This window comes from Musca autumnalis, unplaced genomic scaffold, assembly GCF_047663935.1.
Source record: "Musca autumnalis isolate F117 unplaced genomic scaffold, ASM4766393v1 scaffold_3, whole genome shotgun sequence".
In the NCBI taxonomy this organism is placed as follows: Eukaryota; Metazoa; Arthropoda; class Insecta; order Diptera; family Muscidae; genus Musca; species Musca autumnalis.
In genome coordinates this window covers 4,152,829-4,180,788 of record NW_027411866.1, presented here as the reverse complement: position 1 = coordinate 4,180,788, position 27,960 = coordinate 4,152,829, and the positions used below count along the sequence as shown (strand labels likewise).

Below are 27,960 nucleotides of genomic sequence, written 5' to 3'. Positions count from 1 at the left end.
TTTCCCGACTGTTGGGCCAAAGATATTCTCCTTTCCAATTTTGGCATTAAAATCGTCTGAGAAAATTTGAATGTCATTGGCAGGGCATCGGTCATATGTTTCTTCTAAGCGCTTATAAAATATATCTTTGGTCTGTTCGTCCTTTTCTTCAGTGGGAACATGAGCGCAAATAAAGCTGATGTTGAAGAATTTAGCTTTTATTCGAATTGCAGCAAGTCTTTCATTCACTGGGGTGAAGCTTGATACCAGATGTTTTAGCCTCCGACTAACTACGAATCCGCAACCAAACTCATGCTTTACGTCATGGCATCTATAATACAGTGCGTCACCTTTAGGTGTTGTTGTGGCGCCCAATCCCTCGTATTTTCTGTATGAAACTAATATTAAATTGCACCTTCTCTACAAAGGATCCGAACATTTCAGGTGCCAATTCTCAGATTATGGTCCTCGAAATGTTTGTTGGGCATCGTTTTCTTTTTCTTCGTTTTTTTTTTCATAGTAAAATTTTTTTGTAGTGTGGGTTACTAGCCCCAAAGCACAACCCAAGTTTTTTATCGTTCTTATGGGAGATCGCGGTTCACATGTTAGCCCACTAATTTTTACGGGTGTTAAAAGCAGCTCCCCAGGTGACACCACGGTGAGGTCAGTCAGTCAGACAGTCATGGGCTTTGTCATGTAAAAGACAGTCAGTGCCGTTGTTTGATATCTTTCATTCCCTACGCCACCCAAAAGAGTATAAACACACTATAAAAAAATAAGTAGAAACAACGTTAGATTCGGCCAAGTTATATCAAAACGTTGACCTATAGCGATAATTCTATATCGGAATATTTTATACCCCCAACGAAGAGTAATGATGCAATTTTCTGTAGGAATTTTCTTCATACGTCCAACGAAGTCGAAATTCCAAAATTTTGCAATTTCGGTTGGATAATGTGGATAAATTTTTCAAATTACCGAAAATCAGGCAGTACAGTTCTTTGGGGCTACATCAGAAAGCGAATGTGTACCGATCATTATCTGTGGTACTGTTTTATACCCCATAGTGAAGACTGAATACCAAATTTGAGCAATTTCGGGTGGATAATGTTAGCCACAAACTAACAAAATCGTGAGGTTCCACTCTCTGTGGGCTTTATCAAAACGTGGACCTATATCGATAAATTTCACCATGAATTTTGTATACGACCAACGAAGACGAAATAGCAAATTTCAGCCATTTCGATGGGACTGATTATAATTATGAATAGACAATATATTCGTCCTGGACAGACCTGGTTCAAAGGAATGATTATATGTAATGAGCAATCGGAACAATATTTAAATATGTCTTTCATTTAGTTCCTATAGTCTATCTTGTTCGATTGTTCATGTTGCTCAATATATTCGTCCTGGACAAACCTGGTTCAAAGGAATGATTCTATGTAATGAGCAATCGGAACTACATTTAAATATTTCTTTCATTTAGTTCCTATAGTCTATCTTGTTCGATTGTTCATGTTGCTCAATATATTCGTCCTGGACAAACCGGGTTCAAAGGAATGATTCTATGTAATGAGCAATCGGAACTATATTTAAATATTTCTTTCATTTAGTTCCTATAGTCTATCTTGTTCGATTGTTCATGTTGCTCAATATATTCGTCCTGGACAAACCTGGTTCAAAGGAATGATTCTATGTAATGAGCAATCGGAACTACATTTAAATATTTCTTTCATTTAGTTCCTATAGTCTATCTTGTTCGATTGTTCATGTTGCTCAATATATTCGTCCTGGACAAACCGGGTTCAAAGGAATGATTCTATGTAATGAGCAATCGGAACTATATTTAAATATTTCTTTCATTTAGTTCCTATAGTCTATCTTGTTCGATTGTTCATGTTGCTCAATATATTCGTCCTGGACAAACCGGGTTCAAAGGAATGATTCTATGTAATGAGCAATCGGAACTATATTTAAATATTTCTTTCATTTAGTTCCTATAGTCTATCTTGTTCGATTGTTCATGTTGCTCAATATATTCGTCCTGGACAAACCTGGTTCAAAGGAATGATTCTATGTAATGAGCAATCGGAACTACATTTAAATATTTCTTTCATTTAGTTCCTATAGTCTATCTTGTTCGATTGTTCATGTTGCTCAATATATTCGTCCTGGACAAACCGGGTTCAAAGGAATGATTCTATGTAATGAGCAATCGGAACTATATTTAAATATTTCTTTCATTTAGTTCCTATAGTCTATCTTGTTCGATTGTTCATGTTGCTCAATATATTCGTCCTGGACAAACCGGGTTCAAAGGAATGATTCTATGTAATGAGCAATCGGAACTATATTTAAATATTTCTTTCATTTAGTTCCTATAGTCTATCTTGTTCGATTGTTCATGTTGCTCAATATATTCGTTCTGGACAAACCTGGTTCAAAGGTATGATTCTATGTAATGAGCAATCGGAACTATATTTAAATATTTCCTTCATTTAGTTCCTGTAGTCTATCTTGTTCGATTGTTCATGATGCTCAATCGGTTTCAATTCGTCCATTTCGAGGCTGATGACCTTTTGAGTTTGAAAGCCCCAATCTGAGCGTGTAAGGCGTTTATAAATTCTTCCATCTTATGGTGTAGGGTATAAAAAAATCAGTGAAATAAAAATGGAGCTGCTTAGATGGGAAAGACTTCAGACTTAAGCCATCATTTACTTCAAAAATTAAAGTATCTATTTTTTAAGCAATTGTATTTAAAAAATAATTCTGTTTTGAACGTTTTACTAATTGTTAAAGATTAGAAAAAATCACTTTAATAGTTTATTATATTATATTTAATCGAAAAACTAACTACCTTTCCATTACATGCTTGATTTAAAGTAATTTTTGTTGTAAAAATTTAATTGAAGCGGCCTTTTTCTATCTCCAAAAATAAAAAAAATAAATATTCAATTTACCTGTACTTTATTACAGTGACTCATCTCGAGAATTTAGCTGTTACACAGATGATGAAATGGATTTGCCTACACGTAGTTCTAGTCGTTCCAAAAGTAGTTCTTCAAAGGTAATCCAATGTGACTCTCTTATACAACAAAAATAAAAATTATTTGTTAATGTTGAAATTAATTTTTATTTGTATTTCAATTTACTTCAGGTGGATGAATTCCCTCGACGTGATGTCCCAGCTCACAATATTAGACATAAGAAATTTCCCGATAAATAATCACCATTAAGTTGTTTTTAAGATCTGAAAATATCATCAAAGACGAAGTGCTAAGTAAAACAAAAAATGTTCCAGTTCTAAAAACTAAAACAAAATACAACACTATTTTTTACTACAACTACTACTACATGTAAAGGGGTGGTATATTAACTGGTATTATTTGTACAAAATTTGTTGCATATTTTTGGGAGCATATTTAAAATATTAGTTAATTTTTAAACAGGCTTTAATTTTCCATGTTTTGTGTTTAGAAATGTTTTTTTTCTTATCTTATATAGCTATGGCAATTAAAACGGCAAATAAAAATAGACGAGTTTATATAGAATCAGGGATATTAGTTTTTTGCTTTCTTTACAAAAACAAAACTCATAAATTTTTTCTAATGCTAACGGTAATAGGAAATAGGAACTGAGTTATTGTTACTCTTTGTGTGTCTCTCCAAATTAAAACAGAGAAAAACCAAACAAGAAACTGAAGAAAAACAAACACAAAAAACTAAACTGCCATCATTATGGTACATTGAACTACAAACATATTAACATACATAGAAAAACAAAAGAAAATGAATAACAAAATAAAACATCTAAGAAAATTGCTATAAAACAAAACATGAAGAAGAGGAACAGCATAACATTTAACCATAAACACATAACATACATACATACATATTTACTGCTGAGCCATAAAAGAAAGACATAACAGAGAAACTATAGCAATACAACTAAACAATATACATATAAACAATAAATACATACATATATACAAAAAAAAACTATATATTTCAAACTATATACTACATCATAAAACACAATACATTTAGACTATAAATATCAACATTAACAAAATATTTAAATCTTAAAATAGATGTATTTTCATTAAACCAAAACCCCCGTTTTATATGTGTGTTTATTAAACGAATTTCCCTTAAATTTTTTCCTTATAATATTTGATTTATATTTAAATTTTCATTCAAATTTCAAAAAATCCCCCCTAAAAAAAACTAAATAAATAATATGAAATGCTCATATGCCTCTTTAGATAGTGAAACACCCAAAGTGCAGCAGACATTCAAGTTTAAAAAAAAAGAAAATCACCACAACAACAACAACCTAACTATAGAAATAAATGCAACATTTATATACAAAATAAAAGCAAGAAACTAGAAAATCATGTTACATTTTGACTATACTATACATTTAATTACATACATACTATACTTACTATACAATTACTTTAGGCTTAAGGTAGTAAATGAAATTCGAGAAAACAAACGGAACATTTTGTCCAAAGACAAAACCAAAACAGAAGAAAGAATAAAACTCTAGGCAAACACAATAACTATTAATTAAATAAACACAAAATTTGTATTTAAAATTGAAATAAATAAATTATATTCTAAATGTTTATGAACTTAGAACCTATGTATTATTAAAAAAAAAAAAAAAAACAAAAACAAACTAACGAGAATTGTTATTACTTTTTAAGTTGTCTTCTTAGCCCTAAATTGACATAGGAATTATTATATTTTTCTTTTTGGATATTTGAAAAGGAATCATTACAATAATTAATTAATATTTTTTTATTTTAACATTTATCAATTAATCTATATGAAATTTTTTAAAGCCGCTTAATAATTTTTATATATTTCACTTCTTCTTATATGTAATACAGGATCGATTGTTCTTTTAGCAAATACTCCCATTACCAATTGATGGGCTGATTTCGTAGCCGTAACTACTTATAAATCAACTACTAAGTCATTATTTTAAAAGGGTCAAGTCGCACCAAATAGTTGGTTATTCTGTGGTAGACAAATAGTCTGAAAACAAATATTTTCTGAATTAATTCTCTTTCGAGTTGAGCTGTTATGACCTAAAATCACTTGTTCTCAAAAAAAATATTTATGGATTAAAAAGGTAAAATTTTAAACAAGTTTTGGTATATATATTAAGTCTCATCTGTCAGCAGCAATTTCTGTAGCCATTCTTCAGCCATTTCTGTAGGATAGTGCGGTTGAAGCTCTTAAAATTCCTAAAATCGGGAGGTACCCTTCTACGGAGACTAACAGCCAGTTTCTGTATGTCGAAGAAAGATAGTGTGCGAATGAAACACGCCCGAACTTTAGTTTTCGAAATAATTTTACCTTTGCTTTTGCATACAGAAACAGGCTGTAAATAAAACGTGGGCCTGTGTTGACAAATTTCTGGAGGAAAGTTTAGTAGCCCAGAGAAGCTAAACATGTATTAAATTACAGCCATTTCTGTAGGATAATGCAGCGAAATCCCTGAAAAAAAACCGAAAATTGATCGGTACCGTTCTATGGGGATAATCCAAAACGTGGACCAGTATGGACACATTTCCGGGGAAAGGCTTTGTAGGCCCAAAAAAGATTCAATTCCAATTTTCAACCATTTTCTCATTTAAAAATGATAAATTAAATAAATAAAACAGTAAATACATCAACATTTTTATACTACCATGTATATAGGATAAGCGCCAGTGTTCCAAATTACGAACACCATTTTCCGCGAAAACGAAAAATTGGAGAATTTTTTTAATAAATTGTTGACATCATTGTGTCATAACTACCCTAAAAAAGTATTTTTTCTTAAACAAGTAAAATAAACAAGTAAAAAAGTATCAGTCGGCTTTGCCGACAGAGGTATACCCTCAGCCTATGTGAATTGAAACTTTCATCTACGGTCAAGTCGAATGTATTTATGGTCTTTTCATTATTTTGTGCCCTTTTTTTTGAACATTTGAACTTGACGACGAAAATATGGATTAGGATTAAAGTTCAAAAGTGTTGCAGAGGAGGTACTTAAAGGAATGGACCGACATAGTCCATTATGGAATTGGATCTTATTTTGGAAGTCATATCTTTTTGATAGATATCGCGCCCACTAGTCATTTCAGTTTGTCTTATTTTGGGAGTCATATCTTTTCGATAGATGTCGCGCCTACTAGTCATTTCAGTGGGTCAGTGGTCCATTATGGAAGTGGATCTTATTTTGGAAGTCATATCATTTTGATAGATATCGCGGCCACAAGTCACTTCAGTTTGTCTTATTTTGGGAGTCGTATCTTTTCCATAGATGTCGCGCCCACCAGTATGCCAGGAAGCATGAACTTGTCCACGGAAAACATAATACCGTTGTAAGCAGGACAAAAACGAACAGCATCGGCATACATTTCCAAAGGATCTTCGAACAGACCTTAAACTGCACTTAGACATAAATGTTGAACTTTGTGGAGGAGGTACCTACCCTAAGGTACCTCCATTTTAGAAGTTAAACTAAATTTAGACGAAATAATAGGAGATCTAAAGTTTGGACCAAATTTGTTCAAGAGATATCGTGCGTACCCTTTAAGTGACATTTTCTAAATATTCGGGTGAACTACCGGAAGTTGTGGACCGGTATTCGAACTGAAAGTATGACAAAATATCAAGAAGACCAAATTTTGGACCAAATCGGTTAGTTCGAGAGTTATCGTGCTCTCCAGCCACTACATATGGTGCCATAGTGGGTTTTTACACCTTTCGGGCTGTTTTCTCACGAAGTACGGAGTTGCCCCTGAAAAAACCTTTTACCGTCGTAATTGAGGCAGCGAATGCTAGTTGCTTCAACAAAAATCAAAGTGATTCGAGATCAGGTCTTAAAGTGAACTTATCCGTAAATTTGTGTGATAGGTACCAGAAGGAGTGGACAAACATAGTCCATATTCGAATCTGATCTATATCTGGTAGATGTATTAGGATGTGTAAAGTATGGACCATATCGGTCACTCCCTTCACGGGTTATCGTGCGAACAATTTTTCCGAAAATTTTTGAATTTTTGTGGGGAAGGTACCTGAAGGAGTGGACCGATATGGTTTATGTTCGAACTTAAACTATGGACAAAATATTACGAAGGCCAAATTTTGGACCAAATCAGTTGATCCGTTCGAGAGTTGTCATGCGTTCCAACCATTACACACGGTGTCACTGGGGTTTGTTTGCATCTTTCAGGCTATTTTCTCAGGAAGTATAGACTTGCCCCGAATGAGACATGTACCGTCGTAAACGGGGCAGTGAATACAAGTCGCTACAAGAAAAATCAAAGAGATTCGCGAACAGGTCCTAAACTGAACTTTTCCGAAATTTTGTGTCTGAGGTACTCGAAGGAGTGGACCGATTGAGTGCATACTAGAACCTCCATCTAAGTCTGGTAGAAATTTTACGATGTGCAAAGTATGGACCTAATCGCTTACCCTCTTCAAGAGTTATAGTGCGCACAAATTTTCCGAACATTTCCGATCTTTTGTGGGGGAGGTACCGGAAGGAGTGGACCGATATAACCCATCTTCGAACTTAAACTAAGTTTGGACAAAATAATACGAAAGCCCAAATTTGGACCAAACCGGTTCATCCGTTCGAGAGTTATAGTGCGCACCTGCCAGACAGACATACGGACGGACATTGCTAAATCGACTCCAAATTGTCTGAAACACATTTCGTCCAAACATACTTGGGGTCTAAAACCATTATTTCGATGAGGCACATTTTGCCCGTATGAAAGTGTATATACCCTCGCGTTAGCATAAATGCTGAGGGTATAAAACTTGGTCTAGGGACTAAATGGGTTAAGTCCGATCATCACTATAAAATGACCATCGCCTTAATAGGGGAAAAATAAAAAAAAAATATTTTCTATTTTTAGAACTGTTGAGGAGAATTTATACACAATTTGAACACATCTCACATTTTTTTGCCCTCTGCCGAAATAAAACATGCGAACTTCTGATTTGTAGCTACCCAGCAAACCAAATATCGGATGTCCGACACATCTGAACAATTTCGGAAGCAAAATCGTTCAGATTTCGTTCCGATTTCTATACGATTTTTCGTATGGGAATTCGTTCAGATTTCGTTCCGATTTCGGAGAGAATGTCAGAAATAAATTTCCCTTCGAATATACCAAGGTTTTTCTTCAGAATTCGGATCGATATGTCGGAAACAAATCTCCCTTCGCACAACAACCACCTTTTGTATATATTTAACTCCTTGCTGTTAGATATATACAAAAGGTGGTTGTTTCATTTTAGTTTGTGTTCGAAAAGCAAAATGGCTGGTTATAAAATTCGCATATACAATTTTTAAATATTTTAAATAAAAATGCAACATATTCGATTTCGCTCAGACATTTCGTTCCGAAATTATGTCAACCACTTCATACAACTTTCGTTAAGATATCGTTAGGATTTCGGATCCGACATCGGACGTAGCGTCCGAATTTTGTTACGATTTCGTTACGATGTTGGTACGATTGGTTTGCTGGGTTGCTAATGTTTTTAATACATTCACATTTTTGTCTTCTCTCTCCTTGGTCGGCACTGCTTTAAACCACGGCTCTCCAATCACCACAAATGCAACCGTTCTGTTTGTGTTGCTCGCACACACGAGATTTTTCATCTGCACTCGGAAGGTCTGTGGTTCAATCCCTGACCGGAACATCAATATTTTCGTCGGTGGCATATGGGGATACATTTCCTGAGTATTCCGGCCATGAAAAACATCTCTACGAGTGGTGTCGTGAGACACGCTGTTCAGACTCGGCGATAACAAGTAAGTCCCTTATCATAGATCCAATTTTAAGCGGCGTGCCCTCATTGATATGAGACAAGTTCCTTTGTCCCTTTGGGGATGTTGTGGGAAAATATGTATATATCGCTCATTTACTCAAAGAGTGACACATCTCAAAAAATCAAGTTTTGAGAAAAACGCGTCTTAATTTGGCGATTGAAATTTAAATTCTCAACTTCAAAAGATTATTACACAAAAACTAAAACAACTACTTTGAAAAAATTTTGCAAACAGCTAGCCAGATATCAATGCTAAATTTCTGTGCAAGATCAAGCATGATTTGAAGTGTTTTAGTGCTTCATAAAGTCAAACAACTTTTGTGTTGAATTATGCGGAACTCGTAGTAAATGAGCTATAACTCGTCGAGTTTTAGAGATATCAGCATGAAAATTTGACACAAGATAGAGTAGAGGTTGTAGAAAAAACAGAAATTTCTAACTCAGAAAACGCAGTTTTTGATTTATGCCACTCTTTGAGTAAATAAGCGATATGTATGTAAAAAATGTTATACAGATGGCCCTAGAGGTCATATCGACCCACTGCAGATTTGCACATTCAGTGGCATTCTATCTTCCATGTTCATTTGATGAGAAGAATGTTGTAAGTTCGACTAAACAGGCGTCAATCTAACCTTCCACAAACTCACCCACGATCAGGAGCTTTTTCCTACTGCTCAGCTTTTTTGCAGATAGCAGTGGCGTAGATTAAAGCTTGCTATACAATGCGGTCCGATAGTCTGAAGGGGGAATTAAAATTGTTTCACTGTTTACCTGTAAAATCTGGGGCATTTTTCATACTCGATGCTCATGTGGTCGGAAGAAGGCAGCAAGTTCGACTAAACAGGAGTCTGTCTAACCGTCCACAAACTCACCCACAACCAGGACCTTTTTCCTACTGGTCAGTTTTTTGCAGATAGCACTGGAGTATATGGTATATTGAAACTTGCTATACAATGTGGTCGGAAGAAGGCAATAAGTTCCACTAAACAGGAGTCTAACCTTCCACCAACTCACCTATGATGAAACCCGTCGTCATGATACGCATACATTTCGATATCTATGCCGTCTGTGGAGAAGAATGATAAAGGTTAAACACATTCGGAGATATAGCTTCATTGTACGAAGTTTGGACGTTTTCTTCCAAAATTTCATGTACAAATGGCGCCCTCCCCTATAATTGATTATGAAACTTTACAAACTAAACCAGATGGTCTTAAAAGCTGTTGTTTAGTCAAGCACCAACAACACTGTTCCTTGGAGCGGTCAATTCTGCTTAAGCCTCAAGTGATATCTACGGTGTTCACTGCCAGTGACGATAGAAAACTACATAGATTTTCTGATCCTAGGGAAGAATAGTCTCAAATTGTTGCTACGTCTGAAATCGCCAGGACAATTATCCTTTTGTGGCATTCTCGTCTTGTCTTAGAGTAGTCTGATCACCCTGACTTTTTTAAATATCGGAAACTATGAGTGTGTCTATCAACCGATTAAGTCTATAGTTGCTGGCTTTCTCAGCAGTTTTGCAGCATCATTCACCCTTCCAGCGGTTGCAGCATTACCATGGAAATCCGTTCGGGCCAGACGCTTTGGTTGCAATAACTTTCCATACATTGAAAACTGTTTTGGTATCTCATCGACCGGAAGAATTCCTATGCAACGCCTTGTTTAATAAATTATGGGTGTTGCCAAAGATTTTGCCATTTACTTAACCGTTTACCCGAGTTTACTAGTTTCGGCTGCACAATTTCAACCCTTCAAGAAATCTAGTATCTTCATTCCTTTTTTTCACCTACCAACCTGAGAATTCCTGTGTAAATGTTCTGGCTCTGAGGTCGTTAGTGTTAGTTCGGCTCACTGGTTAATCTGATTGCATTTTACTGGGAAATTTTGTTTCACTTCGGGTCTTCGCAGCATTAGTGTTGTCCCGAAAAATCCGTTCTGCAACTCGAATATAAGCAGGATTAGGTGATTAGTATAATTTGATCTGTTGAAGTCCTGAAGATCGTTAAATGTTTGCTGTTCTAAAGTGATGAAGTCCTGTGGTCTGCTAATGTAGACGATAATAGTCTGACATGGTTTCAAAACTAGTGATACCATCGTTACTAATAATAGGTCTGTCTGGTTACTTTCCCAGCAAGAATTGTCCAGCAAGAACTTTCTCAGAGAGTAAGGAGTTTTTATTCTCTTTGCAGGAAAATTGTAAAAAGTAAACAGACACTTTACCAGCAAGCAATCAGCTGTCTTGCCAAAACAGAACAATTTGTCCGCCAACAAAGAAAAAACGAAGCAAAAATGTTGTATTTTATTTAAAATAAAAAAGAAGATAACCCAAAAAAAGAATTTTTCTACTTCGCAATTTTGTTCTCCGAAGAAACAATACATTGCTATTTCCACAATACAATTGTTTTTAATTTTCACAAACATAAATCACCGAATAATTTAAAACAGCTGATTGACTGTTTTCAGGAAGAAGAAGTGTAACAAATGCTTGCTAGAAGAAATTTGTCCAGCAAGAATTTGCAAACTCTCAGTAAAAGAGCTGTGATGCGAGCGTCACAGTGTAAAGCGGTAAACTATCTACTCTCTCTGCTAGTACTATTTACACTTTATTTGGTTCCAGACAGACGTAAGATCTCGCTAATCTTTCGACTAAGAGACCTGAAACAACTATCGTTTACTTCGGTAAAGTAAAGCGTAAATTGGAGTTAATTTTTTACGACAATAGCCTCCTGCTAATATTCGGGATCAATGGCGTGAAGGTCTTGAAGTTTAGTATGGCGTTCGCAAGGTTTGGGATACTATCACGTTGTGGATCACATTAAAACCGATGATAACTCTAATAGTAGGATACTTTGCGATAATCCTGCAAGTGTAACCTAGGACGCTGGCATGTAAAAGCCCATTTCTTCCGAAGTGAGCTTAACAACATTTTAGCGATATTCACTTTATCTTCTGAAATAGAAAGAGATTGTGTAAAGGTCGTGATTAAAACTCCCTATTCCATTACATATACCTACGAAAAAATATTACTTACTTACTTAGCTGGCCCATTACAGAACGTTTGTTCTATAGGCCGAACTAAGAAGAGATCTCCATTCCTCTCTATTTGTTGCTTTGCTCTCTGGAATACCGCGCCTTTTCATCTCATCATCCACTTGTTTGCGCTATCTATTCCTTGGCCTGCCAATACTGCGTGCACCGCCATGTGGCATGTATTCATACGCCTTTTTAGCGGGTTCATCATCGCTCATTCTTATGATATGGCCTAGCCAACGCAATCTCTGCCTCTCGATACGTTTAACTATATTGATGTCGTTGTATAGCAGATACAGCTCGTGGTTCATGCGACATCGATATTCACCGTCAACGCAGATTGGTCCGTAGATCTTTCGAAGAATTTTTCTCTCAAACACACCAAGCACTGCCATGTCTGCTTGCGCAAGTACCCAGGCTTCGGAGCCATACATCAGCACGGGTAGTATCAGTGTTTTGTAGAGCGTTATTTTTGTTTGACGAGACGTGGCTTTGTTTTTAAACTGCTTACTTAAACCAAAGTAGCATCTGTTGGCCAATACAATTCTTCTTTTTATTTCACAACTGATGTCGTTTGTTGTGTTTACGGAGATGCCGAGGTAGACGAAGTCTTTTACTACCTCAATATTATAGGAACCAACATCCACAGTCGGTCCGAGCTCAATGGATGCATTGCGCGTCGACACCATCAACTTGGTCTTCTCACCGTTTACCGCCAGACCCACTTTAGCAGATTATCCTTCTTTTACTGATCGGCCCATGATGTCTATATCATCAGCATAAGCAAGTAACATGTGACTATTGGTGTAGATTGTGCCACTTCTTTTGACGTTTGCCTCTCGTATAACCTTTTCTAGCAGGATGTTGAAGAGGTCACACGAAAGGCTGTCTCCTTGTCTGAAACTTCTTTTGGTACCAAACTCTTCGGAGAGGTTCTTTCCTATTTTAACTGAGGACCTCGTGTCAGTTAAGGTCATTTTACAAAGCCGGATGAGCTTTGCGGGGATACCAAATTCAGACATGGCTTGGAATACCTTTGAACGCAGCGGGCTGTCGAAGGCTGCTTTATAATCGACAAAAAGTTGGTAGGTGTCGATCTGCATCTCTTGGGTCTTCTCCAGGATTTGCCGCAGGGTAAATATCTGGTCAATGGTGGACTTGCCAGGTCTAAAGCCGCATTGGTATGGTCCAATTATCTCGTTGACCAAAGGCTTTAGTCGTTCGCACAATATAAAATATATATGTTTTCCTATATATCGAGTTTTTGATGGCAGCGTAAATTAGTATGGCAGTCTATAACATGCCATTAATATTGATAGGATAGCCCAGGTCTCGAGTAGTGGTTTCCGTGATGGACAGACAACCTTCGACGTTTATGTTAAGGGAACGTCAACACTCAACCATAATGATATCGACATATCGTTAATCGATCTCGATAAGTAAGAAGGATGCGAAGGAAAATATTTGCGATTCTCTAACTCATTTTTTAAGTTACCGAAAAAATCGGTAACATTAAAACGCAAAAACATGAATGAAAAGTTCAAATAAAAGTTGACAACATTGTTGCTAACGGTAGAACTTTACGACTACTTTTTATTGGTCACTAACTTACAGAATAATATCGTTAAATAGCGAAATTATAGGCATTTTAATTTTACCGATTTTTGTCGTTAACTCAAAAATTGTGTTAGAAAATTGCACTGCAGATTCTTAATATTATTGAATTTAAAAAATTTATCGACCGAAATTAAAACGTAAGCAAATCATTTTTGTTCCAAAAAACAAAAAACTTTACATAAATTTGGTAAGCGTAATTTCTGGCAACAACAATTGTGCTTCTGAATTAATTAAATTAAATTAATACCTAATTTAGACCCAAAACCAATCCTACAGTAGGACTGCAACGTCCTTGCAAGACTTTGTTCAGAGTCTATGACTTCTTGCAATACTGTAATTACTACAACAATCTTCCTAAACAAGTTGACCTATTCCAAGAGATTGTGAGTGTTCAAATAAAACCTTCCCCAAGAAAAATTAATTAGCGGCCGTGAGAAAATTGTTTATCGTAAGTTTATTTAGTTTTGTTTAAGGAATCCTTTATCAAAAAATTCCCAAACCTTTGATGCCTCCTAAAAACATTTTACATACATTCATAGATATTTGTAATTTTAGATACATTTTTTTGTAAAACCTTTCTTCACACAATAACTACTAACAAGAACAACAAAGACATTATAAATAATAACTATATAATTACTACAACATATATTTAAATTAAACATTTTTCAGCTTTAGCTTAATTTAATTTATTCGAAAAAAACCAAACACAATACATTAATAAGAAAATTGTTATTGAATTCCCCATAAAAATGAAAACAAATAAAAAAGTATTAAAAAAATGAAATCAAATATTATTGATTATAATAATAATGTGTTGTTAAATATTGCATTTAAAGAAAAAAACTAAAAAAGGAAGTTAAGATGCCGAGAAACAAACTTTAAAACAACATTTACTTTAACATAAAAACCAACAAACGTATATACATATTTAAAGAAATAAATTGTTATAACATTTTTTTTTTGTTTTGTTTACGAAAATTACGATAATTCGAATACTTTTTTGGAAAAGTTTCTTTTTGAAAACAAAAAAAAAAAAAACACAAAAACAAAAACAAGCCCCATGAAAAGCTATAGCAAAGAAATAAAACAATAAATTTACAAAAACAAAAAAAAACGAACTCAATAAAATCTTGCAAAAGAAATGAAAATTCATGCACACTTTAAGTATTTAATGGAATTTATTATTGTATATTTCGATTTAAAAATTCCCTTCTTCTAAAACCAAAACAAAAAAAAACACAACAAAATTAAAACGAAGAGAAGAACCCCAAACAAATCCTTTAAAAATAGAAAAACTAAAATTAAATAAATGAAAATGTTTCATTAAAAAATAATAAGAGCAGTTTTTTTATTATGGGAGGAAATGGGGTGATGTTGGGAATGAAAGATACCATGAAACGGGCCTGTAGTGCGATTCTCTAACTCATTTTTTGAGTTACCGACAAATGTCGATAAAATTAAAATGGTAATAATTTCGTAATTAAAGATTTTTAGGAAAGTTAGCGACGATTAAAAAGTATCCGTAAAGTTCTACCGATAGTAAGAGTGGAGTCAACTTTTATTTGAACTTTTCATTCATAATTTGCGTTTTAATTTTACCGATTTTTGTCCGTAACTCAAAAAATGAGTTAGAGAATCGCGCTACTGATTTGCTATAACATGGCAAAGCACAGGACTTATCTTAGCTCCTGTTTCATTTCAAGTGATCACTGACCTCTCCGTTGTGTCACCTGGGAACGGGTGTTAAAGACCCATTAAGAACGTTTAAAACTTGGGTTGGGCGTTGGGCTAAGAAAAACACAACAAAGGAAAAGAAAAACAACCCCCTATAAAATATACGACCCCCTCAAACGTTTTAAGGCCCATGATCTGCTAATCTGCACCAGGAATATTCGGACCTTTTGCAAAGAAAGTGCAAATTTATGTATGGACAGATGTCCTGGCCGATATTACTGCCATACAGGAAATACGATGGATTGGGAAAGGTGTCACAACAACACCTACATGGTGACGCACTGTATTATAGCTGCCATGACATGAATCATGAGTTTGGTTCCTGATTTGTAGTTAGTCAGAGGATAAAACATCTGGTCTCCAGCTCGGTGAATGAAACAATCCGTATAAAAGCACATTTTTTTTAATCAATTTTGTTTTCTCTGAAGACAAGGACAAGCAGACCAAAAAAGTAACATATGACCGATGTCCGACCCTTGATTCTAAAGTTATTCTAGGCGATTTTAATGCCAACATTAGAAAGGAGAATATCTTTGGCCCAACAGTGGGAAAATTTAGTTTCCACACTAACACTGACAATGGAATTAGGCTGATAGACTTCGCAGCGTCCAAAAAAACATGGTCGATAGTACTACCAGATTTAAGCATCTCGACAATCATAACTTCACCTGGCCGTCTCCAGACCAAAAAACAAGAAATCAAATTGATAACGTTGTGTGATAGTTGGAAGACATATAGCGAACGTTTTAGATAAATAAATAAATAAATAAATAAATAAATAAATAAATAAATAAATAAATAAATAAATAAATAAATAAATAAATAAATAAATAAATAAATAAATAAATAAATAAATAAATAAATAAATAAATAAATAAATAAATAAATAAATAAATAAATAAATAAATAAATAAATAAATAAATAAATAAATAAATAAATAAATAAATAAATAAATAAATAAATAAATAAATAAATAAATAAATAAATAAATAAATAAATAAATAAATAAATAAATAAATAAATAAATAAATAAATAAATAAATAAATAAATAAATAAATAAATAAATAAATAAATAAATAAATAAATAAATAAATAAATAAATAAATAAATAAATAAATAAATAAATAAATAAATAAATAAATAAATAAATAAATAAATAAATAAATAAATAAATAAATAAATAAATAAATAAATAAATAAATAAATAAATAAATAAATAAATAAATAAATAAATAAATAAATAAATAAATAAATAAATAAATAAATAAATAAATAAATAAATAAATAAATAAATAAATAAATAAATAAATAAATAAATAAATAAATAAATAAATAAATAAATAAATAAAGATGAGGCGAAGACAGCAATAAACTGGCTGAGTAATAATAAGGAAGCAGGAGCCGATGGCCTACTAGCCGAGCTGTTACAAACCGGAGACGAACGCTGATAAGGTATATGCATCAGCTAGTTAGAACCTGTGCCTCGTTCACAGGAAACTTTATGCCGCATATGTATGTCAACTCCTTATTACACATGCATGAGTAGCCAGCGGAATTTTATGCAACCCCTATTTTTGGTCCGATTCATGTCAAATTTTGGGACTGAGCATATTTTTGGTTTCTGATTACATTCAAATCGAAACATATGCATAAATTTGCAAATGCATAAATTTTGAAAATTTTACATATTTTCTTATGCAACAAATATTTCAATAATAGGTACAAAAATGTTTGTGTGTACAATTTTTCTGTTTAAAATTCTCTTCAGACAAGTCAATAAAATAGAGAAATGTATAACCACAGCCACAGCCTACAAAATACCGAAAATCAGGAGGCATCGTTCTATGGGGGCTATATGAAGGCCTGAACCTAAACCGACAAATTTTAGGTGGAACGTTTTTTACCCCCCACGGATGACTTAATACCCAAATTTCAGCCATTTCGGAGGGATATTGAGGCCACAACCTTCAAAATACCGCAAATCGGGAGGTACCCTTCTAAGGTGGCTACATGAAGACGTGGATCTATACCGACAAATTTCAGGTGGAAAGTTTTATACACCCAAGGAAAACTCGGTACCAAATTTCAGCCATTTCGGAGTGATAATGAGACTAAAACTTTAAAAATACCGAAAATCGGGTGGTACCGTTCTATGGGGGCTATATCAAAACGTGGACCTATACCATAAATTTCTGGGAGAATGTTTTATACCACCAACGAAGACTAATTACCAAATTTCAGCCGTTTGGGTGTGAAATTGAGGCTAATGTGGTACCGTTCTATGGAGGCTATATGAAGACGTGGATATATACCGACAAATTTCAGGTGGAAAGTTTTATACCCCCAAGGAAGACTCAGTACCAAATATCAGCCATTTCAGAGTGATAATGAGGCTAAAATCTTCAAAATACCGCAAATCGGGAGGTATCGTTCTATGGGGGCTATATGAAGACGTGGACCTATACCGAAAAATTTCAGGTGGAAAGCTTTATACCCCCAGTGAAGACTCAGTACCAAATTTCAGCCATTTCGGAGTGATAATGAGGCTAAAACCTTCAAAATACCGAAAATCTGGTGGTACCGTTCTATGGGAGCTATATTAAGGCGTGGACCTATACCGACAAATTTCCGGGAGAACGTTTTATACCACCAACGAAGACTAAGTACCAAATTTCAACCATTTCGGAGGAATATTGAGAACACAACCATCAAAATACCAAAAATCGGGAGGTACCGTTCTAAGGGGCTATATGAAGACGTGGACCTACACCGAAAAATTTCAGCTAGAAGGTTTTATATCCCCAACGAAGACTTAATACAAAATATCAGCCATTTCGGTGGGATATTCAGGCCATTTTATGCAAATATGTAAAAATATGTCAAAATATGCACGATATGCAAAAATTGCTGGGCCTAATTCGTTTTATTTCGTGATAAAACGAGTTTCGGTCTAATCAGATTTTCTCTATGATCATCATCCGAACCATAAATGCATTTGCATAGGATTCCGTTGTCTACATATAAGGTATTGTTTGGTCAATGAAATAATTGGGCCATAACATAACAGCTTTAGATCGGGAAAATCTACCACTGCCCAGATATTTACCTTGAGGCAAATTCTGAAAAAAAAAAACCAAGATATGCAGATGGACACTTACCATCATTTTTTTTTATTATAAAGCAGACTTCGACAGACCTTTACGTACAAAGGTATTCCAAGCTATGTCTGACTTTGGTATTCCCGCAAAGCTCACTCGGCCTTATACGATGACATTAACTTATACCCCCGATCCTCAGTTAAAATAGTAGAGAATCTCTGAACAGTTTAGTGCCAAAAGAGGTTTCAGGCAAGGAGACAGTCCTTTCGTGTGACCTGTTCAACGTTCTGCTGGAAAAGGTTATACGTGATGCAGATATTAAACGAAATGGCACAATATACACTTATGGCAACATTTTAATTGCTTATGCCGACGATATTGATATCATGGGTCGATCAGTAAAATAAGTAACTAGTTCTGTCTGGTTTATTCCCCACCAAGAATTGTCCAGCAAGAACTTTCTCAGAGAGTTGTTATTCTATTTTGCAAGAAAATTGTAAAAAGTAATCAGACACCTTCCCTGAAAAACCAGCAAGCAATCTTACCAGAACAGAACAAGTTGTCCATCAAAAATGGGACCAAAGGAAGCAAACATGTTGTATTTTATTAACTAGGCGTTTACACCAGACAGTTTGTCTTCAAATACAACTCTGATTTACTAACACATACATACATTTGTCCTTTGTCTCCCAGCTGTCCATCATTTTTTCACAGACAGTAGGGAAGATAAATTTTTGACATTTTTGTAAAAATAAGTGAGATAATAATTGAAATGTGTTGAAAACAAGTAAAAAAGTATCAGTCGGCTTTGCCGACAGAGATATACCCTCAGCCTGTGTAAAATACGTATGTATTTAGGGGGTTTTAACAATTTTGGGCGTTAGAACCGACAAAAATGTTGATTAGGATTAAAGATCAAAAGTTTTGCGGAGAAGATACTAAAAGGAACGGATCGACATAGACCGTTATGGAAGTGGATCTCCAGCCACAACATATGGTGCCATAGGGGGTTTTTACACTCTTCGGGCTGTTTGCTCAAGAAGTATGGACTTGCCCCTAAAAAACTTTTACCATCGTAACTGAGGCGGCGAATGGAAGTTGTTTCAACAAAAATCAAAGTGATTCGATATCAGGTCTTAAAGTGAACTTATCCGAAAATTTGTGTGGGAGGTACCGGATGGAGTGGACAAATATAGTCCATATTTGAACCTGGTCTATATCTGGTAGATATATTAGGATGTGTAAACTATAGACCAATTCGGTCACTCCCTTCAAGAGTTACCGTACGAACAATTTTTCCGAACATTTTTGAACTTTTGTGGGGGAGGTACCTGAAGGAGTGCACCGATATGGCTTATCTTCAAACCTAAACTGTTTTTGGACAAAATATTACTAAGGCCAAATTTTGGACCGAATCGGCAGATCCGTTCGAGAGTTATCTTGCGCACCAACCACCTCACACGTTGTCATAGGGGTTTTTTGTAACTTTCAGGCTATTTTCTCGGGAAGTATGGACTTGCTCCTGATGAAACTTGTACCGTCGTATGGAGGGCAGTGAATACAAGCTGCCAAAACAAAAATCAAAAAAAGAGGTGGCCCTAAACTGAACTTTTCCGAAATTTTGCGTGGGTGGTACCCGAAGGAGTGGACCGATGGAGTCCGTATTGATATTTTATTTAAGTCTGGTACATATTTCATGATGGGCAAAGTATGGAACAAATCGGTTACTCCCTTCAAGAATTATCGAGCGCACAAATTTTTCGAACATTTTCGAACTTTTGTGGGGGAGGTACCGGAAGGAGTGGACCGATATAGCCCATCTTCGAACTTAAACTAAGTTTGGGTAAAATATTACGAAAGCCAAAATTTGAACCGAATCGGTTTATCCGTTCGAGACTTATCGTGCGCTCCAGCCAGCCAGACAGACAGACGGACGGACATTGCTCAGTCGACTCCAAATTGTCTGAAACACATTTCGTCCAAACATACTTGGGGTCTAAAACCATTATTTCGATGTGGCACATTTTGCCCGTATGAAAGTGTATATGAGGAAAAGTCAAAATTTTTTAGTTTCCATGAAGCCAAGGTTTGCACTATTATAATACGCGAACTATTGTAGTTTACCAGTAACTATGACTATTGCTGGATTATTTTAGATGTTTTTGTACAAAGCTCAAAAATTTAGCAAAAAAATTTAATTTACGTGGTAGTTACGACCGCGTAAAGGAAAAAACATAGGTAAAAACACGTTAAAGCTAAACAGGTTTTTTACATTGCTATTCGATTTCTGATTAAACCATTCAAATGACGGACATCTGTCCAAAGTAAAAGTAGGAGAACACAAAATGAAGATTACACTTCTAATGTATCACTTTCCAAAATTTCCACTGCATCCACCTTTTATGGATGCTGACATTTTGAAGCCGGATTTCAGGTGTTTTTTGTATTTTTTATGTAACTGGGACGCGCATTCGGATATTTCGAAAAACCAATTATAGGATTAAAGAACTCGCGATTTCGCATAATCTGATATGTATATTGAGTATGTAGCCCACACAGCAGCAGAGTAATCTACTGCCAAAGTCCAAAATTTAGTGTGATATTTTTTCTAAAAAACCTATTTTTTGGGTACAGTATTTACAATATCGTTTTGAGTGTGCTGGTACCCCGCGATATTTTAGTTTTTCGACGATCCGGATCATATGAATCACAGATCATAAAAATCCATCTACTAGAACGGCGGAAATGGCTACTGCAAAAATTGAAAAATTTGCGAAAAATGTTTTTCAAAATATCGCTGACTAATTCGCGTTTTATGTGGATCGTTTCCATTTCAATGAAGAAAGTGAATCATCACTCGCGTTTGTGCGAAAACAGCGATTTGAAAAATTTAGTGGCGAGGGAGCTGTTTCCGATTTATCCAAAAAATACTGTGTGATGCTACATCCACGGTTCTTGATGGATTTTATTGAAATATGTTTAGATCGATGTATTTTTTCACGGTTGATAGTGAAATCGGATGCGCATAAAAAGTGTATGCACTTTGTGCAAAATATAAGCGTTATACAGTTTGTTGCACACTAAACTGCAGACGATGCTACATCTTAGCGGCCAAAGTAAATCCTGGCAAATGTGTACAAATTAAAAGAGAAGAATTCGCTGTATTGGTAAACCGCATGCGCATTAAGTGATTTTGAGGATTTCGCGATTTACACGCATTTCAAAATGAACATTACCCGATACAATTTTATTTCAAGATTATACCCCATTTAAAGGAACCCAACATTTATTTGAAAGATATCCATATCTTCTGCTAGATGTTAGCGTGTTTTCGAGAAGTGATTAGAATAAAAAATGTGATTTATTGCGTGAAATTTAACTAAAATAGAAGAAAAACTCAGACCTATTTTTCTTACATTTTGTTCAACTAACTCACAAAATAAATTTTGATAAATATTTTCTCTTACAAAAATTTTATAAATTTCCTCAATATATTTTTTTGTTTTCGCTATAATATGAAAACCACTAAACGGATTTGTATAGTTTTGGTTTCATTTGAATCTTCGCGATGTATAGATTACGAACATATTTTTTATATATTTTTCAGAGGCATAAGCAGGTTGAATTTTATTAAAACAAGTTGCAAACTACCAATTGTTTGGAATTATTTCCTAATTTCCGCGAAAATGCACAACTTTTTCACTAAAGTTATGGGACCTCAGTAAACATATAGTATGTAGGGAGCCCCTAATTAAGAGAGTTTCTCAATATAATGATTAGAGTCTTTTAAAGATTTTTTTCTTTTTATTAGAATTGAAACCGCCATAACTTTTGCGCGCAACGACCAAAATTAGTATCACGAACAGATTTAAGAATGGCATTTTTTCCCAATCTATGTACCAAAAATCTTTCATGTAGCTTAAAAAAAAAATTTTAATTTTTTTTTTATGGAAAACTAAAAAATTTTGTCTTTTCTTCATATACCCTTTCTAGCCTAAAGGCTGAGGGTATAACGAAAGAACATGAAAAAACACAAAATATGTGAACGGAAAACTAAAAGAAATCGACTATTTTCATTCAAAATCTTACAACTGTTTTTGCAGTTGTCGGGACGCCTACGTCACACAGGCAAGTTGTGGGATTTTGACAATCAATACATGAAGTCAACTGTCCTGTCATTTGTAAAGTTGTTTTTTATTTTCACAAACATAAATCACCGACAAATTAAAAATAGATGATTGATTGTTTTCAGGAAGAAGAAGAGTAGCAAGTGGTTGCAAGAAGAAATTTGTCCAGCAAGAATTTGCAAACTCTCAGTAAAAGAACTGTCAAAATGTCTCTCCCGAATCGCTATCTTTTGCTGACTTTTTGTGTTAACAGACGACTTCCAGCAACAATTGGTACAAATTGTTACAAATTTTAGGGTAACCAGTAGGCCTATTCTGTATCTTTTTAACAATCATCGGATCGACAACGTTGTCGACACTAAAAATTGTTTGCAGTAACGATTATGCTATTCTGTAAAAATGTAGACAAATTGTCTATAAACTTTCAAAAGCTTTCAATTTTAAATGTATTAATAAACAAAACATACACACAAGCCAAAGGCAAATCCAATATGGAATATTTTTGTCGATTTTTCAACAACTACTATTTTTGTGTTGTTTTCATAACGACATTTTTAACAAAAGTTGTTATAATTTGTTTACAGAATACAAAGGTTGTTAATTATGTTGTTAAAATGAGTTTCTCGAAAAAATAAAAATATCGACTGTCGTTAAGAAGTTACAGAATAGGCTCACAGACAGACCTACTGATACCTTTAAGAAGGTCGAAGGAGAATCTGATCTGCTAAAGTGGGTCTTGTAGTAAATGGCGACAAGACCAAGTTGATGGTATCGATACACAATGCGACCTCCAACTAAGTGTGGAAGTTGCCACCTATAATTTGGAGAGAGTGAAAGACTTTGTCTACCTCTGCATCGTCATAAACACAACAAACAACAACAGTTGCGAAATAAGGAGAATAGTATTGACAGTTTGAAAACAAAACCTCATTAAATAATTGGCCCAATTTACCTAAAATAACACTTTTTAAAACACTGATACTATCCGTTCTAATGTATGGTTCCGAAGTCGGAGTACTTGCGCAAACAAATATGGCAGTGCTTGATGTGTTTCAAAGACAAATTCCTCGAAAGAAATACGGGTCAATATGCATTAACGGTGAATATCGATGTTGTATGAGCCACGAGCTGTATCGGCTATACATCGACATCAGTATAGTTAAACGAATCGACATACAATGATAGCGGTGCACGCAGAACGGGAATAGTAAATTTAAATTTATTTGATTGGAATTGACAGTTAAAATATGAGATTTCCCTTACTAACCTTGCTTCTTATCAATAAACTTACAGGTTCTTTCGTGAAACTTTCAGTGTCTAACTCCAAGTCAAATTTTACTATCACATTTCAGATATTTCACATTTTCATAGAATATGTATTTTTTGCATCAATCTTTCTTGCTAGTTATTAAATTTTCAAAATATGTACCGTTTTTTATACCCTCAGCATTTATGCTAACGAGGGTATATACACTTTCATACGGGCAAAATGTGCCTCATCGAAATAATGGTTTTAGACCCCAAGTATGTTTGGACGAAATGTGTTTCAGACAATTTGGAGTTGATTTAGCCATGCCCGTCCGTCTGTCTGTCTGACTGGCTGGTGCGCACGATAACTCTCGAACGGAGCAACCGATTCGGTTTAAAATTTGGATTTCGTAATATTTTGCCCAATCTTAGTTTAAGTTCGAAGATGGGTTATATCGGTCCACTTCTTCCGGTACCTCCCCCACAAAAGTTCGAAAATGTTCGGAAAATTTGTGTGCACGATAACTCTTGTAGGGGTAACCGATTTGGTCCACACTTTGTACATCGTGAAAGTTCTACCAGACTTAGATGAAGTTTAAATATGGACTCAATCGGTCAAATCCTTCGGGTACCTCCCACACAAAATTTCGGAAAAGATCAGTTTAGGACCTGTTCTCGAATCGCCTTGATTTTTGTTGTAACAACTTTTATTCACTGTGCCCAACACGACGGTACAAGTTTCATAAGGGGAAAGTCCATACTTCCTGAGAAAATAGCCTGAAAGGTGCAAAAAACCCTATGACACCGTGTGTAGTGGTTGGAGCGCAAGATAAATCTCGAACGGATCTGCCAATTCGGTCCAAAATTTGGCCTTCGTAATATTTTGTCCAAACATAGTTTAAGTTCGAAGATAAACCATGTCGGTCCCCTCCTTCAGGTACCTCCCTCACAAAAATTCAAAAATCTTCGGAAATAATATGCGCACGATAACTCTTGAAGGGAGTGACTGATGTAATCCATACTCTGCACATCCTAATATATCAACCAGATATGGATCAGGTTCGAATATGGACTATATTTGTCCACTCCTTTGGGTACCTCCCACACACAATTTCGGATAAGTTCGGATAAGTTCACTTTAAGACCTGCTCTCGAATCACTTTGATTTTTGTTGAAGCTATTTGCATTCGTTACCTCCATTGGACGGTAAATGTTTTTTTCAGGAGCGAATCCATATTTCTTGGGAAAACAGCCCGAAAGGTGTAAAAACCCACTATGTCACCGTATGTGGCGGTCGGAGAGAACGATAACTTTCGAACTGTTCTACCGATTTGGTGCAACATTTGGTCTTCGTCATATTTTATCCAAACTTAGTTTCATGGGGCCATACCGGTCCCCAACTTCCGGTACTTCTCCACAATATTTAAAAAATGTCACTAAAATGTTAGGACGATATCACTTAAATGGTGCAACCAATTTGGTCCAAACTTTGGATCTCCTAATATTTTGTCAAAATTTAGTATAACTTATAAAATGGCCCATATCGGTCCTCCCTAAGGGTACCTCCCCCACAAAAGTTCAACATTTGTGTTAATTGCTAATCCACATTTTTGTCGGCAAGTTCAAATGTTGAAAAAGTGCCACAAAATTCTGAAGAGACGCTAAATACATTGTATCTGTCCGTAGATGAAAGTTTCAATTCACATTGGCTGAGGGTATACCTCTGTCGGCAAAGCCGACTGACACTTTTTTACTTCTTTTTCTTGTCATTTCATCTTGCCTTTTCATTATTTTCAACATTGTTTCATTTTTATATTTTTCACAATATTACATAACCTATAAATAAATACATACATATATAATTTACAATATTTTTGTTTACACGAATTTCCTGAAAAACATTTTTTGTCAACGAAAACAAATAAACGTCAATCAATTATTTTGCCAAAAAGAAAATCTAGAGGGAAAAACAAAACAATAGTCGCCGAGACTTCGCCTCGACTGTGCGAAAGAATTCCCTCGGCATTCTAAACGAAATTAATAAAATGCCGCCACACCGGTTGATGCCAGGGAATGCAGACGACAATGGGGAGGTGTAGACAAAGACGTCGTTCAATTGTAGAAAAAGAAGGAGATTGATTTCAAGTAAATAGAGAGACAATAAAATGTGAATTAAAAGAGGACACACAAAGTGTTGCTGCTTGATTTTCTAAGGTAGCTGCTTTAGTCAGCACTAGAGTAGAGTACGATTATACTGTTGCTTGTTATTATGGTTGACAGATGTTACCATATATTTTGTGTCAACCCAAATTAAGTTGATAGTAAATGCTAGTATAAACGTTCGCTTGCATTAGGCGTTTAATAAACTCAAGGAAGTTCAACCTAGCCTCAACCAGATAATAAAACGGCGTTCGCATTAGAGCTTTTTGTCGGGTTAACTGTCTTTATGAGGATTTATTTGACGTTTGCGCTATGGAATTGACATTTTAAACCCAGTGGGTTTATTAAATCCGGTTAAGTGCAAACAGGGTATAACATCATGTTTATATTAGAGCGTTTTGTCTCCTTTATGATGTAAATATTATTTGACGTATACGCAATGGACTTGACAACTTTAATCCACAGACAAGGCACATTTATACAAGGTAGAAGTGACAATCAGCTGTATAATTACTTTTTTGTAAATTTGGTTTTCAAAATGTAATAGGGTCTACTCATGAAATTTGGAACTTCGAAATTTGCTACCATAAAATACTGCTTTTCATACTAAACGTGTAATAAAAAAAACCTACGACAGTTCTGAATGCGTTATATTTACATTTTGATTCAAATTTGTTCTATTTTAGAGGATTTCAAAATGTAAATATGTTTTCCTGAAAAAAATTTTTGGAACGACCCTAATATTCAATATTTTCTTTGACAATTAATTTTCAATAACAACAATGTTGTTTTTGTTAATTTGTTAGTTGTTGTAATTCATGCATATACCTTATATGAATTTACCTTGTCCACAGGATTCACTAAATCCAGGTATATGTAAACGAACTATAAGTCTTATATATTATTGCAGTGAATATAGAGCATTGCAAGCATAATTTAACCTGTTTCATAATCTTCATTTCAGATTATTTTTATTCATATGAAATTGGTTCAGTTTCCCAACTCAAATTATAGCTCTGTTCCTTTACGTGCAAGAATCTTATAGTTTTACCACTTTTTACTCGAAAAGCGTTCCTTTACTTCAGACACCATACAATTCATATGAGTGCAGTTTACAACTTATACTACTTTTGCCGGTTTTACCACTTTCAAAAGTAAAGGAACAGACCAAATATGCAAATAAATTATGGTCCAATAAATAGGTCCCCCAAATAAATGCAGCAGATCAACCTTAACACTGTGCGAAAAATAGATACAACATGTTGCATAACCGAAAACATATGGCCTCAGGCTAACCTACTTTTTATTATTTTATTTTTATGGTTTTAAAGTTTAAAATTTAAATTTAAACATAACTCACTCTCACTCTTTAATCTAGAAAATTACACCCTATTAGGGTTTTAAATGAAATCATAGACCAAAAACAAAATTCGTGACTGAAAATCCCGTGCTTGCCAAAAATGGTTTCACAACAGCTCTACCTCCGTCACTAGCCATTTTTTGATGATGCATATGGCTATTTTTTTAACTTGCCACGTCGCGCTACTGATGCCTAAAGAAGTCATATTATTTGCTTAACCCAAACCCATTAGCTGTTTATGCACGACAAAAAATGTCAAATGTAAACAATAACAAGTTTTATAATTAGCTAAGGGAAAAGAAAACAAATCTCTGTGCGTCACAGATACTTTTTGGCAGCTCATCTAAATACACTGGACTACAACTTATCTTGAGGTGTCCCTCCCTCAGAAAGACTCGCTGGTTATCCGAAGCCTTCCGAGAATTTATCAGTTTGATAATCGTATGCATGACTTTAATTAGGCATTGCTATTTGACCACCAACTCCTGGAAACCCCTCGGGCTATGCCTTTATGTTAGATGAAAATGTAGAAGGTCATTTGATCAGCATCCTGTTTATCAACTGGACCTTGTGTATTTTTCATTGGCAAAAAAAACCACATGAACAATTCAAGAACAAACTTGGCATCACTTTCAAATTTTTCATGTGGTTGTTGCTTTTAACGCGTGACGCGACTCACAACGGGCCGTATGTGCCGGGGATATAGGGACACGTCGCTTAAAGAACCCCCTTGCCATCGCCGATGTC

At 34.9% G+C, this 27,960-nt stretch overlaps 1 protein-coding gene and 1 long non-coding RNA gene across 10 annotated transcripts in view; one reads left to right on the top strand and one right to left on the bottom strand.

Moving 5' to 3' along the window:
* Positions 1 to 3,816, top strand: part of LOC141396533 (uncharacterized) — a 143,311-nt gene extending 139,495 nt beyond the window's left edge. For all 9 annotated transcript variants that reach the window (XR_012411189.1, XR_012411186.1, XR_012411188.1 and 6 more), the window contains 2 exons: positions 2,959 to 3,049; positions 3,140 to 3,816. Coding sequence is in view for 4 of the 9 variants with exons in the window: in XM_073972086.1 (XP_073828187.1) it covers positions 2,959 to 3,049; positions 3,140 to 3,208 (160 nt within the window). In the remaining 5 variants the exon portion in view is untranslated. The remainder of the gene's footprint in view (positions 1 to 2,958; positions 3,050 to 3,139) is intronic.
* Positions 470 to 27,407, bottom strand: LOC141396535 (uncharacterized). Its single transcript, XR_012411192.1, has 3 exons — positions 27,214 to 27,407; positions 3,135 to 3,232; positions 470 to 3,067 (listed from the first exon to the last, which is right to left on the bottom strand). It is a non-coding gene; the product is annotated as an uncharacterized lncRNA (long non-coding RNA).
* Between the last annotated feature and the right edge of the window lie 553 nt (positions 27,408 to 27,960).